The following is a 16,086-nucleotide window of genomic DNA, read 5'->3' as shown; positions in this document are numbered from 1 at the left end:
GACTTAGCAGTAAGGTCTCACATTTTAACCAGGCGGTAATCGTCAGCGTGCATACTATGCCAATTATCACCCGGTTAGCGCCACACGCAGGAAAATTTTCCGGCGTGCATAGCAGATGCATGTAAAAATTGAAATTACAGCCTGGGCCATGTGGTAGCTGGGTGGTAGTTTAAAATTGACAGGATGCACAGACACACCTACGCGGCTTAATAAAAGGGCCCCTTAGACATGGTGGATCCTCCGAATTCTATAATACCGCATATGTCTTTAGTAAATGCCTCTGACCTGCCCATTCTCCTCCCATAGCCACACCTCCTTTTCAGATTCTCGGTGCTGATTGGCTCATTATTCTAATAACATACACGTAGAAACTGGGCACACATCTAAATTTCTCCGTGAAGTTTTGAGCACCATATATAATTTTGCCCTTCAAGTTTATCAGATCACAAATCTGCTATGGCTTTTCATTCATCAGCACCCATTCAGTTCACTAGCATGCCTTAAAAAATTTAGTGCACGCTAAATTTGGTTTAATGTGTTAACCTAGAAATAACACATGTAAGTTGATGAACATGTGTTTAAAATGTTCTAATGAATGTTACATTTTTTCTTTTATTAAAACAAATGTGTGAAACAAACCAAAACGAAACCCCCTGAAAATGAAGAAAATAGTCCAAAATGACCCCAAAACGAACCAAAAATGTGTTGTGTGCATTCCCCTATTATCCAAATCACTTGAACTGGTTACTGTGCTGCCTACTGGTTTAGTGATGGAAGGCTTTCTCAGTTTTTCCAGGTACAGCAGCGAGTGAATGGCACTATTTGAGTTAAAAAAAAATTAGCAATTCTATCTAATGAATGCAGTGTGAGACACTCTGAGGATACCTTTCCCTCACAAATTCTAAGAAGCACCTAATTTTTTAAATTCTTTTTGAAAATTTACTGTAAGGAGCAAGGTAATAATGACAGCAATGTACTTAAAAATTAACAGAAGGAATCTTCAATAGGTCACATGCTTGTAAAGTACCCAAACTAAAAGCACCCACCGCCATTTTGAGGTGTATTTTCAAAGCAGAGACTTACAAATTATGGAACACTGTAAGTCTAAGTGCTTTGAAAATGAGCCCCTTTGTGTCAGGTTGAGAGGGGTGCATATTTTTGCAAATGCTGTGCATGCTTGTTATCTTTCCTCTCTGAACCTTAACCAGCATCAAGGAAACCATTTATCCATGTCTCAATATATTTTGCCCACTTGACATATGATTTTATCTTTTGACTCCCTAATCCTATCTACCGCTCTTACGCCTAAACCTTGATGAGAACACAGCAGTGAACTTCTTCAGAAGTAAGATATAGCCTGCCTCCTGATATTATAACTGGGATTGCTCCTTTGAGGGCCTGTTCCACTAAATCATCAGAGAGACACATAACTGCGTCAGGGCTCATTTGTTGTGTAAGATTCAAGTCTTCAAGCCATGTCAAGATATCAATTGCCATTTTGATGTAATACATTAAGAGCTGTTATCCTCTGCTATTAATATTCCAGAAAGTGTCAAGCACAAAGGTAATATTTCTTTTTGAATACTTGCCTGTTCCGGAAGAACACTGTTCTGCTGCAGACCTGAGACATCTTGCACTGTGAGGTTTGGATCCTGCTTTGGAGCAGTGTTAATTTCTTGTGAAAGGTTGGGTTGTGCCTTTGTGTTTTCCCTTGCCCTTTCTGGCTTGAACAGTTTATCAAACAGGCTAATCTCTTTGGGTTTCGATGCGGTGTCTTCTGGCTGAGGTGGCTCTGGCTCTGTTACATTTGGCTGACCTACGTTGAGTGCTGTAGAATTAAGGGCCTGGTTTGGGCCTTTATCTGAGCTCTCGTTCAGCACAGCTGTCTCAGGAGACTTCAGGCTCTCACTTGGAGCATTGTTCACCAGAAGCTTTGCTGAGTTTCCATCAGACTTCTCTGTTCCAGCTGCAGAATCTCCGGTTGGCTCTTTGGTACGGCCTGGTGCGGGCCGAGAGAGCATTATTCTGAAAAATGATTTAGTTGCTGGCGTTGCTGGCTTGGCTTCATTCCCAGGACTCTTTTCGTTTTCCTCAGAAACAGACATGATCTCCATTGTCTTCTGGGAAGAAGGGTCTACATTATTCTGCTTAATATTTGCATTTGTGTCAACTGTGAGGGGAAAAAAGAAATGGCACAAAAAGAATATCATTTTATTGGTAAAATAAAGATCTTGCAGTTATTGTATCTAATAAATTAGCAGAATTAGAAAAAGAGGAAAAAGTAAATGGTGAAAAGAAAGACATATAGTACCACTGTTATGCAATACAAATTTGTTGCCAAGCTTTACTTGTTGACGGTCTAATAACTAGATGGATGTCCTTCAATTTATGCATTAAAGAAATCCCCCCACCCATCTCCACACTTTCCAATTTGAAATTCAAATTTTTATAAGATACAAGGAATCTAATTAGCAGAAATTCCTTAACAAGGGCCAAAATTCAGTGTAAACTGAGCTGAGAGGATATTTTGCAACAAACCAGATGCAAGATAACCATAGACCTTTCCGGGTTATTGCCGAATGCATAGATTTTATTAAATTCTCTTTAGTCAAATTAAAAAAAAAACAGCCATAGGTATTTATGAAATCAATAAGGCTATGAGATAATATGCATGAGGTACCTTGACAATGACCTTTGCATTGTGTATATTCTCTCAGCTTTAATTGGGTGATGAAACCCACCTGGACTTTGTGTCTCTGCAAGAGTTTCCTTGCGTTGTATGATATACCTTACATGAATCATTGCTCAAAGCCCACCTCTTCAATGTCGCCTTCGGCACCTAACCACCACACCTCTACTCAAGAAATCTAGACTGCATCAACTTGACATTTCGTCCTTTAGATTGTAAGCTCCTCTGAGCAGGGACCGTCCTTCTTTGTTGATCTGTACAGCGCTGCGTAACCCTAGTAGCGCTCTAGAAATGTTAAGTAGTAATAGTAGTAGTAGTAGTATGAAGGTCAGATACTCACTGCGATAACACAGTAAGATTATTCTAGAAAGTATCAACCTAAAAAAACTTATGGTAGTAACTTTAAAAATATGTACATGTCCACCGTACGAATAGTCCTATGAAATAGTTTAATAGCTCAGGACTCTGCTGATCTATCTTTCCAGTTCAGCTACCTCTTGGTCAACTACTCCAGTAATAAGAAGGAGAATTAAACATACCTATTAAAAGAAGTGTAAAGAAATATATCTATATTTCCAGATAGCTTTATCGGGATATGTACCAGAATTTATCTAGATAATCTACAGCTGAGTACATCTGGATAAACATATTACTACTACTACTACTTATCATTTCTATAGTGCTACTAGACATACGCAGCGCTGTACACTTGAACATGAAGAGACAGTCCCTGCTCGACAGAGCTTACAATCTATTTAGGACAGACAAACAGGACAAATAAGAGATAAGGGAATATTAAAAGTGAGGAAGATAAAATAAGGGTTCTGAACAAGTGAATAAGGGTTAGGAGTTAAAAGCAGCATCAAAAAGGTGGGCTTTTAGCTTAGATTTGAAGACGGCCAGAGATGGAGCATCTGGATATCTTTAGTTCGTTTTTTTCCCCTGCCCAAACTTATCCACCTAACTGTATCCAGTCAGCAGTAAATGTCAGTAGTATCCAAATAAAATTTAACTTTAACCTGGAAATGTCTTCTGTACCTGCTCAGAGAAGGAGTTATAGAAACCCTGAAGATTTGTTTAGGAAACTTCCCATATGCATCTGGACAGATCTTTTGAGTACTGACCTCATTGTAAATATTCTGAAAACCAGACTGACTGGGTGGCCAGGGACACACCTGAGATCTACTGGCCAAGGAAACACTGTCCTGTGATCAAATGTTTCAATGCCAAATCTGAGCTAGGTTTGGGTGGGGGCACTTTCTATCCACACACATTTGTTCAGATTAATAAGTGTATGTCTCTAACAGAACCTGTTCTGCTTCATTCTTTCATGTGTTCTGCAACACCTTTCACCTTATGGATTTATTTGTCTGGTCATCATGATATTTTTCTACATGGTCACTGCTCTTATTGCGTTGATGTTTTATGAGCATTCGCAGTCCATTTCCATGATTTATGTTTTTACTCTTATAACAGCAGACTTTCATTGTGCAACAACCCATTCACTGAAGGGCCCTTTTACTAAGGTGTGCTGAAAAATGGCCTGCGCTGGTGTAGATGCGTGTATTGGACGCATGCAGGTCCATTTTTCAACGCGCCTGCAAAAAATGCCGAAAATTGACGTGTGGCAAAATAAAAATCAACGCGCGTCCATTTTGGGCCTGAGACCTTACCGCCACCCATTGACTTAGCGCTAAGGTCTCACACGTTAACCAGGTGGTAATCGTCAGTGCGCATACACTGCCGGTTACCGCTACATGGTAGAAAAATAGAAATTATTTGCTGCTGTGCATTTTGGACGTGCGTAGAAATTAGAATTACCACCAGGGGCATGCGGTAGCTGGGCGGCAGTTCTGATTTGACTGAATGTTGTACGTGTCTTAGTAAAAGGGCCCCTGAATGTTGCTTGGTTGTATTGACCCCTGAGGCAGTCGTTTGTTCACGCTGAAACATGGCCCGTGTCGGGTTATTAATAAAGTGCACTGATTCCATTCTTGAGCACCCTTTGTGCTTTTTTCTGGACTGCTTTTGCTATGTACCCTGACCCTCTCCATTGTATGTGTTCTGCAACAACATTGCCATTTTGTGCTTCACGTGGCATGCTATCAGTTAATACAGACATGCATTCATTTGCACATATTTTGTTCATTTGGGCTGCTAAAATAGTTTGTCTATGCAAATTGTTTAGTTTAGTTTATTAAAGCTTGATCTACTGCCTTTAAAATAAACAAAGCAGTTTACAAGTCATAAAAATAACAATTAAAACCAAACAGGAAAGAAACTACAACAAACAAAAACCGGAGAGGGACAGAAAAGAAAGAAATGTAGGTGCATACATTTTTGATTCAGAATGCTGCAGCAAGACAATAGAAGGTTGCAAGCGACATGACCACATCACACCATTTTTGCAAAATTTTCACTGGCTACCAGTACAATACAGGGCTACATTTAAAACTCTATATCTGATCTTCAAGACCTTTAAAGGAAATGTCTCTAAGTACTTGAAGATTAGGATCACCCTCTACACACCTTCAAGGACACTAAGGTCCTCCCAAGGAGTATCCCTAACCACACCCTCTCCAAAAGACATTATATGATGTGATACCCACAAGCAAGCCTTCTTCAGAGTAGCCCCCACACTCTGGAATGAACTTCCTGAAAGGCTTTGCTTAACACACGAATATCTCCACTTCAGGAAACAGGTGAAAGCTTGGCTCTTCAACCAGGCATTTAATGGAAGAAGTAACTAACCTCTTAGTCTCACATACACACACAAGGAGTGATATGGGCTGCACATACTGCAACAGGACATGTTTATCCACTCCTACCCAAGCTGAGATAATATTTAATCACCTTTCAGACCTTATGTGCAAATTTCTTTAAATAGTCCCCTATTTTACGCCAAGCCCCCTCTCTGCCCATCTTCAAGTCTTTGCTTAAAACCCACCTCTTCAATGCTACATTCGGCACCTAACTCTTACCGTTCAGTAAATCCAGACTGCCCCAATTTGACTGCCCCATCGGACTGACCTTTCACTTGTCTCTTAGATTGTAAGCTCTTTGAGCAGGGACCGTCCCTCTATGTTAAATTGTACAGCGCTGCGTAACCCTAGTAGCGCTTTAGAAATGTTAAGTAGTAGTAGTAGTATTTCCTAACTCCTCTTACTCTCTTACCTATCCATATGTTCCATCTTTGCTTATACCCTACACTGTCTATTGAAATGTTTTGTTACGTATTACGTTGATATTCTAAGTAGTATACTATGCCATATGTTGTATTGAATATTTTTACTGCTGAAATTATCTATTGCTTATATTTGATTTATTCATATTGTACCCCACCTTGAGTGAATTCCTTCAAAAAGGCGGGAAATAAATCCAAATAAATAAATAAATCATGCATACAGAGAATAATTCTATAGAGAAGGTGCCAAGATTTAGGTAGCAAGAACACATGTAAATGCCCAGAATATTGTCATCTAATATAATAATTTGCTCCTCCAACATTCCAATGTGTCTCACTGGGATCGTAACCACCTGCTGACATCACTCCTCCAACGTTCTTCTCCAACGTTCCAATGTGTGACACTGGGATTGTAACCACCTGCTGATGTCACTCCTCCAACGTTCTCCGTCCCCCCTCCCTCCCAGTTCCATGGGACCCTGGAACTGGGAGGGAGGGGGGACCCTGGAAATGGGAGGGAGGGAGGGAGGGGGACACTGGAACTCGGAGGGGGAAGGGGGGCCTGGAACTCGGAGGGAGGTGGAGGGGGCAGGGGAGAGATGCTGCACATGGATGGATGGAGGGGGCAGGGCACAGAGGACGTTGCCTGCATATGGATGAATGCAGGGGAGACAGCATAATGCAGGGGAGGGAGGGGACCCTGAAACTCGGAGGGAGGCAGGGAGGGGACAACCCTGGAACTCGGAGGCAGGGAGGGAGGGAGGGGACGACCCTGGAACTCGGAGGGAGGGAGGGGGCAACAACCCTGGAACTCGGAGGGAGGGAGGGAGGGGGGGGGACGACCCTGGAACTCAGAGGGCAGGAGGGAAGGGGGGGCCCCGGAACTGGCACACACTCTCATGCTCACACACACATACACACTCTCTCTCTCTCTCTCACAGACACACTCGCACCCAGTCTCACTCTCTCTCTGTCACACACACACACTCGCACATTCACTCTCTCTCTCTCTCTCTCTCTCACACAGTCACTCTCACACACACTCTTTCAAACATACACACTCCGAGGAAAACCTTGCTAGCGACCGTTTCATTTGTGTCAGAAACAGGCCTTTTTTTAACCTCTCTATGGAATTCTCTCCCTTCTTAGCAAAGATTCAGATCTTCCTTGAAAACCTACATGTTTGAGAAAGCTTTCAATCTGTAGTTGGGTGAGTTGACGGCTTTTGAGATCCACTGATTTCAGCAAGTCCTTTTTGTTCCCTGTCTCTCCTGTAAGTGTCTTTGATATCATTACTGTTTACTCTTTATTTTTTTTTGTGTCCCCCTCTTTTCTTGTTGCTGTGTTATACTCCTGTGCTGCTCTGTTATTGCCTAAAGCAGGGGTTCTCAACCCAGTGTCAGAGACACACCTAGGCAGTCAGGTTTTCAAGATATCCACATTAAATATATATGAGACAAATTTGCATACAATGGAGGCAGTACATGCAAATTTATCTCATGCATATTCATTGTGGATATCTAGAAAACCAGACTGGTTTGATGTGTCCCAAGGGCTGGGTTGAGAACCCCTGGACTAAAGGAAGAGCAGTTATAAAATTACCCTTAGTGACAGTGACAAATACATTTGTTTTGAAACTCAAGGAGTGGAGGAGTAGCCTAATGGTTAGTGTAGCAGGTTGCAGACTTGGGGAACTGGGTTCAATTCCCACTGATGCCTGACAGTCAGCAGTGAGTTGAGATCCTGCAGAACCAGGTTCAATTCCCTCTGCAACTCCACGTGACCCTGGGCAAGAGTCACTTAGCCCTGCATTGCCCCAGGTACAATATATACTTAGATTGTGAGCCCATTAGGGACAGTGCAAAGTACCCTATAATAGAAATTGTAAACTGTAGAGTTGGGATCACTTGTGGTCTATCAAGTGCTGAGAATAAATAAATGTCAATTGAACAAATGTATCCTTATATCCTTTGGAAGGTGTGGTCTTCAGAACTATACACAGTACCACTCTCATGGGATTTTGCAGCTCAAATACATGACACTGTATTTTCTAGCATTAAATCTTAGTTGTCCTACATTAGATCATTCCTTAAGCTTTGCTAGATCCCTTCTCATGTTATCCGCAATTTTCACAGTGTCTTCTCTTGCAGATTTCGCTATCATCTACAAAGAGACATACCCATCCTCACAGTCTATTGCCTTAAAAAATGTTAAGGAGGGATCCCTATCTCTACCTTTTCTTGTCTCCTACTCAATCATTTTCTGACCAGTCACTCAGTTTAAGGCCCATACCAAGGGCACATAGGTTATTTATAAGTCCCTGTATGCAAAACTGTGTCAAAGTGATTCATAGGCAGGACTTTTTTTGAGGCAGTACTTGGGGGTACTGAGTACCGCCACCTTTTCCATTGTCTGCTAAAATTGACCCATGGAACCCAAGTTTTAATGAAAGAGCTCAGGCTCTACACACCAATTCTGCCTTGTCATAGATTCTGTGACTGGTTGCAGGGAGCCTGGTTAGTGTGTGTGTGTGTGTGGGGGGGGGGGGGGTCCCGCAGTGATCACCCCACCCTGAAGGGTGGCCTGGCATTTGAGTACCGGCACCTTTTTCACTAGAAAAAAATGCACTGTTCATGGGAGTGCCTTTCCCGTAATGAGGCTTCACCATGGGGCAGTCATGGAATAGATCCTTGTTAAATAGACTGTAGTTTCTTCAGAGCCATCCAAATCTTTTATGCATACATAATTTGCTAATTTGATTCTTTATGATCTATAATGGTAGTTGTCACATGGCTCCAAAAATATATGAATCAGGCTAAAACTGGCCAAAACAAAGATGATGTGTGCTCTTCTCTTCCCCTCTCTCGCTCTCTCTCTGATGACTCTTACATTGAAATGTTCAGAAACAAAATTTCTAGGAAAATAGCTCTCGATTTAGGACTGTTCATTGTCCATTTGGGATTAATCAACCAATGGGCCCAACTCAAACCTCAATTGTACCATATATGCGGGAAATGTGCATATCAGCTAATGCCAAATTTGCCGATAAGCCTAGCTAATCTAACCTTTACTGGTGCATTAGTTCCCCCTGCCCCCCCCCCCCAGCTGGATATAGTAGTTTCATACCAACCCATGGCATTACACCAAGATCCCATCATTCAGATTCCCTAGTGAAGACATGAAAATCTGTTTCTGACTCATGGGTGAGTTTTCTACAGGGCACCACCCAAAAGTTATAGCCAGTTATATTTGACTAGAGTTTAGCAGAGCTTATTTATCAATACGCCCTTGAGCACTGGGGTGTGTTAAGAAACTCCTACTTGTAATATTACATTGTATCACATTCAGAAATATAATTCAGAATCTTGAGTCCCTGCATTCATAATAACATTGCATCATGGCTGAGACATCTTGGTTTGCCAGTTCACCATGAATCTTTTAGGATATCGTCTACAAAGCCCCCAGTCAAAATTATTACAAATACAGAGGAAATTATTTCTACTTTCTTAAGTGGCTGCTCTGTTTACTTTGGAGTAGACGGAATGTGAAAACAGCTCTATGATAAGCCAAACCAAATAACTTTAGTCATTCCAATACATGGGTAACACCCACAGGTTATACAGAATTATTGACATATGGACTTGCATTGTCAAGGCACATGAGGGAAAGAGTCCTTCCTGTTGTGTTTATCCCTCACATTAGGTCAGGTTAACTCTCGAAAGCTAGTCACAGATATTACGTTAATCTAATACAGTGGTTCTCAACCCAGACCTCAGACCACACCCAGTCAGTTGGGTTTTCAGGATATCCACAATGAATATGCATGAGATAATCATGCATGCATTGTCTCATGCATATTCATTGTGAATAACTTAAAAACCTGACTGGCTGGATGTGCCTTGAGTACTGCGTTGTGAACCCCTCTTCTAATTTTAAAAAGTATCACCTACAACCTTATTGGGGGGATCTAGGGAATTTTTGAAAGCTAGTCAAAAAATTTCACCTCCAGAGTGGATTTATCATTCCCCATGTTCCAATCCAGAGTTATCTAGACATCCCAAAGAACCTTTGAGCCAGTGGCATTCCTACGGGGGCTGACACCCGGGGCAGATCGCCCATGCGCCCCGCCCCCCGGGTGCAGCGCCCCCCTGGAACAGCGCGACGCCCCCCCGGCAAAAAAAACCCTGATCCCCCGGTGAACCCCCCTCCGGGTGCAAGCCGCTGGGGGGGTGCCGCGCGCCTACCGGCTCTTCGTTTTTATGCTCCCTCTGCCCCGGAACAGGAAGTAACCTATTCTGGGGCAGAGGGAGCATGAAAACGAAGAGCCGACAGGCGCGCGGCACCCCCCCAGCAGCATGCACCCGGGGCGGACCGCCCCCACTGCCCCCCTCCTTGGTAAGCCACTGCTTTGAGCAAGTCATATTTATGTCTTCAAAAAGAGTACTGCAGATCTTTCATGAAATCTTTGAAGGTTCTCTCTGGTTGGTTGGTTGGTTGGTTGGTTGATTGATCTGACTGATAAACCTATTTTGAAGATATTCCTACATCTCTAAAAATATCTGAAGGCATAAGTTCTGATGATCTCTGTACTCAGGGTCCTCCGACTGTTGCTGGTATTTGATACCGAAACATGCAAGAGCACTGAAGCACAAAGCACTGAAACCTTTTGAGTTTTGTAACACGCCTCTGGCATTTACAATCCAGCAGGAAATTAAACGCAACTAAATAAATATATTTAGAAAAAATGCATGCACAATTTTTTTTCCTTCCATCCCACAAGATTGAAAGGTATATTTATTTTGGCTGATTAACAAATTAATATGAGTATCTGCATGGCAAAACACTTTATTTTGTGTCATTTTTTGTGTTTTAGCATGTGCTAAAATCATTCAGGGGGTAATTCTATAGGGAAGGTGCCAAACTTTAGGTGTCAGGATCACAAGTAGATAACCGGAATACCTGCATATATGCACGTATGTATGCACATATGTGGATTTCTATAATATAGTGCATAGTTTGAAGGTGAATGTACATGTGGGTGAAGTCTGGGCAGAGCAAAGGCAGAGGGCATATTAGAATTTATGCACATTTTTTCAACAGTCTAGTTGTGATCATATACACCAACTTGATGACTGGTGTAAGCGTTTGCACCTAAAATCTGTGCCCTGCTCCACTAGTAGCAGGACACAGATTTTAGGCAAGGAGTGGAGGCATGGTCTAGTGGTTAGAGCACTGGTCTTGCAATCCAGAGGTGGCTGGTTCAAATCCCACTGCTGCTCCTTGTGATCTTGGGCAAGTCACTTAACCCTCCATTGCCTCAGGTACAAACTTAGATTGTGAGCCCTCCTGGGGCAGAGAAATATCCAGAGTACCTGAATGTAACTCACCTTGAACTACTACTGAAAAAAGGTGTGAGCAAAACCTCAATAAATAAATAGCATTTCATATGTACAATATATGAAATAGTCATCCCCCAGCAGAATGTTTAAAAAAAAACCAAAATGGAGAATTCTATAAACTGGTGCTGCAGTCTAGGCATCTCAATGCTGTGCACTTAGCCCCAGACTATAATGGCATCTTGGTACCAACATTCTTTCTATGGTAGAATACGGGTATAAGATTAGCATTGGTTTGCCCTCTTATGCCTTGACAATGGTAGGTGTGAGTTGGCATGCCTAGGTGTGCACAGAGGGTCCACATTTACAAATGGTGCCTTAAAAATCGGTGCCAAAAAACATGTGGTTAGCGTGATTCTGTAAATTATGCCTAAAGTTAGGCATAGTTTATAGAATATGCTCACTCACCGTTCTTGTGACTAAAATGAAGGCGCACCCATTGAGCCCACCTAAAACCCAGCCTAAATACCTGTGCCTAAGTTAGGTGCAGATCTGGTGTATTCCATAATAGTGTGCATAGTTTATTGAAATGCCCACAACCTCCCCAATCTATGCCCATGGACGTGCTCCCTTTTCGACTGCCTTAGAATTTATACACAGTGCATTATAAAATATGCCTAGAAAGTTGTGCATGTAAATTCTAATTAAAACCAATTAGTGCTACTAATTGGTTGTTAAGTACCAATTATTGGCACTGATTGGCTTGTTAATCAATTAAGTTATGCGTGCAATTTGGCCATGTGGTCAAATTAGCACACACAACTTAAGGCACCATTTATAGAATTTGGGGGACATTTTATAGTGTTTTAAAAACTACACATATACCTGAGAGACGTCACCATGCTCCATCCACTTGTACATCCCCCTTTCAGTTAGGCACTGTCCTGCTTATTTTCGAAAGAGAAGGGCGGCCATCTTCCGACACAAATTGGGAGATGGCCGGCCTTCTCCTAAGCCCAGCCAAATCGGTATAATCGAAAGCCGATTTTGGCCGGCTTCAACTGCTTTCCATCGCAGGGCCGGCCAAAGTTCAAGGGGGCGTGTTGACAGGGTACCAAAGGCGGGACGGGGGGTGGTTAAGAGATGGCTGGCCTCGGCCGATAACGGAAAAAAAGAAGGCCGGCTCTGACGAGCATTTGGCCGACTTTACTTGGTCCTTTTTTGTTCACGACCAAGCCTCGAAAAGGTGCCTGAACTGACCAGATGACCACCGGAGGGAATCGGGGATCACCTCCCCTTACTCCCCCAGCCGTCACCAACCTCCTCCCACCCAAAAAAAAAAATAAAAACATTTTTTTGCCAGCCTCTATGCCAGCCTCAAATGTCATACCCAGCTCCATCACAGCACTATGCAGTTCCCTGGAGCAGTTTTTAGTGGGTACTGCAGTACACGTCAGGCAGGCGGACCCAGGCCCATCCCCCCCCCACACCTGTTACACTTGTGGTGATATTTGGGAGCCCTCCAAAACCCACCAGAAATCCACTGTACCCACATCTAGGTGTCCCCCATTACCCTTTAAGGGCTATGGTAGTGATGTACAGTTGTGGGTAGTGGGGTTTGGGGGGCTCAGCACACAAGGTAAGGGAGCTATGGAGCTGGGATCAATTTGTGAAGTCCACTGCAGTGCCCACTAGGGTGCCCGGTTGGTGTCCTGGCATGTGAGGGGGACCAGTGCACTACAAATGCTGGCTCCTCCCAAGAACAAATGGCTTGAATTTGGCCGGGTTTGAGACGGCCGCCATTAGTTTCCATTATCGGCGAAAACCGATGGCGGCCATCTCTAACGCCAGCGATCTCTAAGGGCGGCCCAAATGTTGAGATTTGGCCGGGCCCGACCGTATTATCGAAACGAAAGATGGCCAGCCATCTTGTTTTGATAATACAGTCGGGTACGCTGCTTAACGGGCCGTCATTAGAGATGGCCGCCCTTATAGATGGCCGCCCTCGTTTGATTATGCCCCTCCACGGCACTTATGTACTATCTTATAAAACAGTGCCTAGTGCACTTACACCTGTTAATTAATGGAGCCTTCAATACGCCAATACCAAAGAATAATTAAATCACTATAACTGATGTAACAAACTACAGACCAGTAGCCTCCATTCCTTTGATGATAAAGGCGATGGAAGGAATAGTAGCAGCACAAACTATGGACTACCCTTCACATTTCTCCCTACTACACAAATCACAATCAGGTTTCAGACCATGTTATAGCACCGTGGCTGTCCTTACTACCCTAGGATCAAATCTCAGAAAAGAAATTAGCATAGTGTCGAAGAGCTTAATAATGGAGTTCGATATGTCTAGCTCATTTGATGTAGTAGATCATAATATCCTACTAAACATACTAGTCAACTTTGGTATATGTGGCACAGTCCACAAATGGTTTCAAGGATTCCTGATATCAAGATCTTACAAAGTGAAAATGAAAGGAACCTTATCCTCTCCTTGGTCACTGGACTGTGGCGCCCCTCAGGGCTCTCCACTATCGCCCATTCTGTTTAATGTAATGATGTCACCACTAGGTAACAGACTAGAAGCAGCAGGATTCAAAACATTCATATATGCTGACAATGTTACCTTACACATAACCTTCAAAAGGAATATTCAACACATTAGACAAAAGGCAAAACTTGGCTTAAATTTGATGGAAACCTGGGCCTCAGAATCCAAACTAAAGCTAAATAAAGAAAAAACTAAATTCATGGTTATTACCAAACTATTTGACCAAAACGACTACAACAGTTTCACAATTGACAACACTTCATTCCTCATTGACAATATTCCGAAAATTCTAGGTATAATTATAGACAAACATTTGACATTTGATACTCAAGTTTCCTCAGTAATCACAAAATCTTTCAGGTCTCTTCGGAAAAAAAGGATCAGAACTTATTTCTCATCAGAAACATTAAGGCTATTGGTACAATCATTAACATTATCCCAATTCAAGAAAAATGTCAGGAAGTATTTTTTTCACGGAGAGAGTAGTGGATGCTTGGAATGCCCTCCCGCAGGAGGTGGTGGAAATGAAAACGGTAACGAAATTCAAACATGGGTGGGATAAACATAAAGGAATCCTGTTCAGAAGGAATGGATCCTAAGGAGCTTAGCCGAGATTGGGTGGCAGAGCCGGTGGCGGGAGGCGGGGATGGTGCTGGGCAGACTTATACGGTCTATGCCAGAGCCGGTGGTGGGAGGCGGGGCTGGTGGTTGGGAGGCATGGATAGTGCTGGGCAGACTTATACGGTCTGTGCCCTGAAAAGGACAGGTACAAATCAAGGTAAGGTATACACAAAAAGTAGCACATATGAGTTTATCTTGTTGGGCAGACTGGATGGACCGTGCAGGTCTTTTTCTGCCGTCATCTACTATGTTACTATGTTACTATGTATTATCCCAATTATCCCACCTCTTCAATGCTGTGTTCGGCACCTAACTCTTACCTTTCAGGAAATCCCGACTGCCCCAATTTGACTGCCCCTATCAGACTGAATGTTCATGTGTCCTTTAGATTATAAGCTCTTTGAGCAGGGACTGTCCTTCTATGTTAAATTGTACAGCGCTGCGTAACCCTAGTAGCACTTTAAAAATGTTAAGTAGTAGTAGTAGTAAGGTATACACAAAAAGTAGCACATATGAGTTTATCTTGTTGGGCAGACTGGATGAACCGTGCAGGTCTTTTTCTGCCGTCATCTACTATGTTACTATCAGGCTTATTTTCGAAAGAGATCGCCGGCGATCTTCCGACACAAATCGGGAGATGGCCAGCCATCTCCTAAAACCGGCCAAATCGGTATAATCGAAAGCTGATTTTTGGACACACTCGCCGGCATTCCGTCGCGGAGGCAGCTAAACTTCAAGGGGGTGTGTCAGCAGGGTAGTGAAGGCGGGATGTGGGCGTGTTTACGAGATGGCCGGCTACAGCTGATAATGGAAAAAAGAAAACCGGCGATGACGAGCATTTGGCCGGTTTTACTTGGTCTATTTATTTTCACGACCAAGTCTCAAAAAGATGCCCAAACTGACCAGATGACCACCGGAAGGAATCGGGGATGACCTCCCCATACTCCTCCAGTGGTCACCAACCCCCTCTCACCCCCAAAAAAACTTTAAAACATTTCCTTCCTAGGAGGGGAAGCCAGTCGGCCAGCTCGTAAAAAAAAAAAAGGATCTTGCTGATCAGTTATGTTATGACTTACTTGTTCTGGAGTGCTGTATTTTGTGATACTGTTTTGAGAAATGTTCAAGAAAGACTTCATACAAATTTTTAAAACGTTCCTGACGTGTACTTCCCTTAATAGCCGTCTTTCTCTCCGAAAGTGCACTTCTCTTAATGGCCGGCTTTCTCCCCAAACAGGGAAACCAAAACCGCTTTTGCTCACAGTTTTTTTCATAGTAACAGTGGGATTTGAACCAGCCACCTCTGCATTACAAGAGCCATGATGTAACCACTTGGCCACAGCTCCACTTACTTGACTGTCCCTCCCTTTTGATTATACCCCTTCAGGTCTCTCTCAGCCAATCACAGTGCGTTAAGCTGTCTGTGCACGTCAGGGACTTTTTTCATTTGTATGAAGTCTTTCTTGAACATTTCTCAAAACAGTATCACAAAATACAGCACTCCTGAACAAGCAAGTCATAACATAGCTGATCAGCAAGATCTAAACATCCAGAAGTACCAGTGCACTACGAATGCTGGCCCCTCCCACGGCCAAATGCCTTGGATTTGGCCGGGTTTGAGATGGCCGGTTCCAGTTTCCATTATCGCTGAAAAACAAAGTCGGCCATCTCAAACCCGGCGATCTGTGGCAT

The 16,086-nt window shown here is 43.0% G+C and overlaps 1 protein-coding gene across 1 annotated transcript in view; it reads right to left on the bottom strand.

Annotated features, from left to right (window-relative positions):
• LOC115476702 (breast carcinoma-amplified sequence 1-like) overlaps positions 1-16,086 on the bottom strand; it is a 114,694-nt gene that overhangs the window by 46,758 nt on the left and 51,850 nt on the right. The window contains exon 4 of the mRNA XM_030213233.1: positions 1,590-2,170. Coding sequence (XP_030069093.1) covers positions 1,590-2,170 — 581 coding nt within the window. The remainder of the gene's footprint in view (positions 1-1,589; positions 2,171-16,086) is intronic.

The sequence above is a fragment of the Microcaecilia unicolor genome, chromosome 8 (genome assembly GCF_901765095.1).
Source record: "Microcaecilia unicolor chromosome 8, aMicUni1.1, whole genome shotgun sequence".
Lineage (NCBI taxonomy): Eukaryota > Metazoa > Chordata > Amphibia > Gymnophiona > Siphonopidae > Microcaecilia > Microcaecilia unicolor.
The sequence above is the reverse complement of the archived record's forward strand: the minus strand, read 5'-3'. Positions and strand labels throughout refer to the sequence as shown.